This window comes from Bidens hawaiensis, unplaced genomic scaffold, assembly GCF_021521415.1.
Source record: "Bidens hawaiensis isolate Kalapana, Puna unplaced genomic scaffold, B.hawaiensis_p1.1 tig00029366_1, whole genome shotgun sequence".
In the NCBI taxonomy this organism is placed as follows: Eukaryota; Viridiplantae; Streptophyta; class Magnoliopsida; order Asterales; family Asteraceae; genus Bidens; species Bidens hawaiensis.
Genome location: NW_027494866.1, coordinates 12,101 through 15,328, shown reverse-complemented (window position 1 = coordinate 15,328; position 3,228 = coordinate 12,101). Strand labels below are relative to the sequence as shown.

General features: G+C 40.6%; 1 protein-coding gene across 1 annotated transcript; it reads left to right on the top strand.

Annotated features, from left to right (window-relative positions):
• The first annotated feature begins 2,078 nt into the window (after nucleotides 1-2,078).
• LOC143578850 (uncharacterized) lies at nucleotides 2,079-2,588 on the top strand. Its single transcript, XM_077062318.1, has 2 exons — nucleotides 2,079-2,457; nucleotides 2,500-2,588. The coding sequence occupies exons 1-2, from the start codon at nucleotides 2,079-2,081 to the stop codon at nucleotides 2,586-2,588; spliced, it is 468 nt and encodes a 155-aa protein (XP_076918433.1).
• Nucleotides 2,589-3,228: the final 640 nt, after the last annotated feature.

Sequence of the window (3,228 nt, the reverse complement as noted above, 5' to 3'; positions counted from 1 at the left end):
TTATACCCACATCCCACTTTTGCAAACAAAGAGGTAGATATCCTACAATCCACGACCCCAGTTCTATAACCTCCTTCATACCCTTGTCATTAGCAAACTTAAAAAGAAAGATACCTGACCCATTGTGTGTGATGTTTTCAATCCCATGTACCTTCCACATTTTGAAAATATGGAATTTAGCAAACGCCAAAGTAGGGTCAGCACCTACAAAATACCCAAACAGGTGGTTCTTAAATGTTTCCTTTGCTTTGATAATGACTTTTGGCTCAACCATGATCCCTATTTGGCCATTGGGTAATTTAACGGGTGGGTAAAATTTTATTTTATCTTTGAATTCTACTCTCTTCTTGTTAGTTAACTTCTCAGCATAGGTTTCTTTTTTTCCCCATGTTGATTCTCTCCTTCATCTCATCCATACTTTCATCCTCGTCAAATCCCAAACTCTCATTATCCCTCGCCTGCTTATTAGAATCCCCCTTTGAAGTAAATTCCAACACCTGACCTGAAGATTTGAACCTTGGCTTTTCATTCAGACGGTCCAGCAGTAACCGAGTGCTGGTTTTTTGAGCTTCAGAAATAGAACCATTATCCATGGCTTTCTCCCTTATATCAAAAAATTCTTGATGAAATTTCTTTTTTGGTTTTTTCTTTGGCTTACTGTTATCAGTTCGAGGTGTCTCTCCCTGCTTAAATTCAGTATATTGGGCTAGTTTATCAATGAATTTTAACGGGGGAGTCTCATTCACTTCCTCCCTTGGATCATGGACTTCTTAGATAGATTTCTTTTTTTTTTCTTGCTATTTTCCTCCTCTTTCTCCTTCTCTTTCTCTATCTCTTTATTTTTATTAACCTCAAAATATCGGGTGGTGAACACCTTCTTTTTTGATGGCAAACTATCCATGAATTCCTTTTCAACCAGGAGCAAGAAAGGGTTGCAAGAAGAGTTTTCCTTGGCAATGGTGTCTAGGCCCCTTTTGCTGTTAGGGCTACGGGTTAGGTCTTTATGGGTGGTGTTTGGGTCTTGGGACAGTGTGGTCTCTTTGTTTAAGGGCTGGGTGGTATGGGGTTTGGCTAAGGGGTTAGATTTGGTAGTAATGCTTGGTTCAAAGGGTTTAGGCTGTTTGGGTTTACCATAGAAGTTCTCTAGAGGAATTGGTTGCAAAGGTTTTAAGGTTTGTAATGTTGGTGATTATGAAGAGGGGTATCAGGAGTAGGAGATAGGGGAGGGGGGGATCAGCCAGGGTAGAGTCTTGGCTTTGTGTTACTGGGGATGAAGAATTGGAGCATGACATATCAGTGTCACCCAAATTATCCCCGGTATCCTGGGTATCACTTTGGCTTTGTGTTTGAGAGTTCATTTCAGAATTAACACCAAGATCATCAAGTTTATCATTGTTGGAGAAAACATAATCACCCGTGCTTAAGTTCTCCATGGGGTTTTTATTAATTCCACACATGTTAGGGTTAACATGATCATTAACAACCCCATTATTACCCCCCAAGTCATTCAATACACTCTCATGCAGTGCATTTAATTCGTCAGGATAAACAACATTAATTGGAATAGGGCTTACTTGTTTATGCATGCTATCATCCTCGATGTCCATGTTAACAGGTTGAGCATTAGGGTCAAAAACTTCATCAACCTTAATATTGTGATCACCCATCCTATCTTCTTGGTTAGTAGCACCCTTAGCACCATCCGCCCTTTTTCCACTTTTAGATATTTGTTTCCTTGAATCCTTACCCTTCTTACTTGATCTTGTGTTTGCTGGGCTATTCTCCATACCCGATGAATCTTCCAATAGTGACCAGCCCCTCTACTTCTCTCCCTGAGTCGTTTCTGTCTTGATTTTTTGCCCAGCTTCATGTTTCTTGTAGTTCTTGATCCAGATTCATAGTACTCATCATCCGAAGATTGATTAACATCATCACTGTTATTCCAGAACTTTCCTGTCGCACCAGGGTCAGGAGGTTCGGCCCTCCTTACGCTCACTGTTTCTCGTTTGCTCGTCTTACCCATCTAGGAAAACACACACTTAAGGACGGACAAATGAGAAAGGATCGAAAGTGATATTATGAGTCAAGAGTTGGCGGATTTGGGTGCTAGTATTAATCTTATGCCATATTCGTTGTATGAGAAGTTGGAGTTAGGAGAGCTTACACCGACTTGTATGTTGTTGTCATTGGCAGATCGTTCGGTTAAATATCCAAGAGGTATTATTGAGAATTTGCTAGCGAAAGTCGATAAGTTTGTGTTCCATGTGGATTTTGTGGTACTTGACATGGATGCCGATGAAAGGGTTCCTGTTATTCTTGGTTGCCCATTTTCGAGAACAGCAAAGGCTTTTATTGATGTGTACGATGGGAGGATCACTCTTCGGGTCGGTGATGAGAATGTTACTTATAATGTTGCTAAGTCGATGAAGCACCCGGATGATAATGATGATTTAAGGGGTCCATGACATTCGGTCTATTTTCTCAACTCTTTTATTTCAGGTTTTGTTACATGTCTTGATTATATTTGTGGAGCCGATCTAGTTGGGATGGATGTGGATGAAGAGTTGGAGGAAGAGGATGTGGATTAAGTTTCTTGCTTGGCGGAGATTATGGAGGTTAGTGAGGTAAATTGTGAAAAAGATGTAGAAAAAACCCGCTCTGTTGGAATTAAAGGTTCTTCCGTCACATTTGGAGTATGCTTACCTTGAAGAGGGCTCGAATTTGCCCATTATTGTTTCTTATAAGTTGACGGAGGAAGAAAATTCAAAGTTGATTGAAGTGTTGAAGATGAATAAAGGGGCGATTGAATGGAGACTTTCGGATATTCAAGGTATTAGCCCCGCTTATTGTACCTATCAGATTTTAATGGAAGATGAGTATAAACCAGTGGTTCAACCCCAAAGGCGTCTTAACCCAAATATGCAAGAGGTTGTCAAGAAAGAAGTTCTTAAATTGATGGATGCCGGGATGATTTAGACGATTTTGGATTCTCCATGGGTAAGTCCGACCCAAGTTGTTCCAAAGAAGGGGGGATGACAGTTGTTATGCACGAAAAAAATGAACTTATCCCTTCTCGTACGGTCACCGGTTGGCGTGTGTGTATTAATTATCGAAGGCTGAATGACGCCACTCGGAAGGACCATTTCCCGTTGCCGTTTATTGATCAAATGTTGGAGCTTCTCGCAGGTCAGCAATTTTATTGTTTTCTTGATGGTTTCTCAGGTTATT

Coding starts and splice junctions, on each gene's coding strand:
- LOC143578850 (XM_077062318.1), top strand. CDS start 2,079: ATGAGTCAAGAGTTGGCGGATTTGGGTGCTAGTATTAATCTTATGCCA. Junction 2,458..2,499: donor TGATAATGATGATTTAAGGG/GTCCATGACATT, acceptor CTTTTATTTCAG/GTTTTGTTACATGTCTTGAT.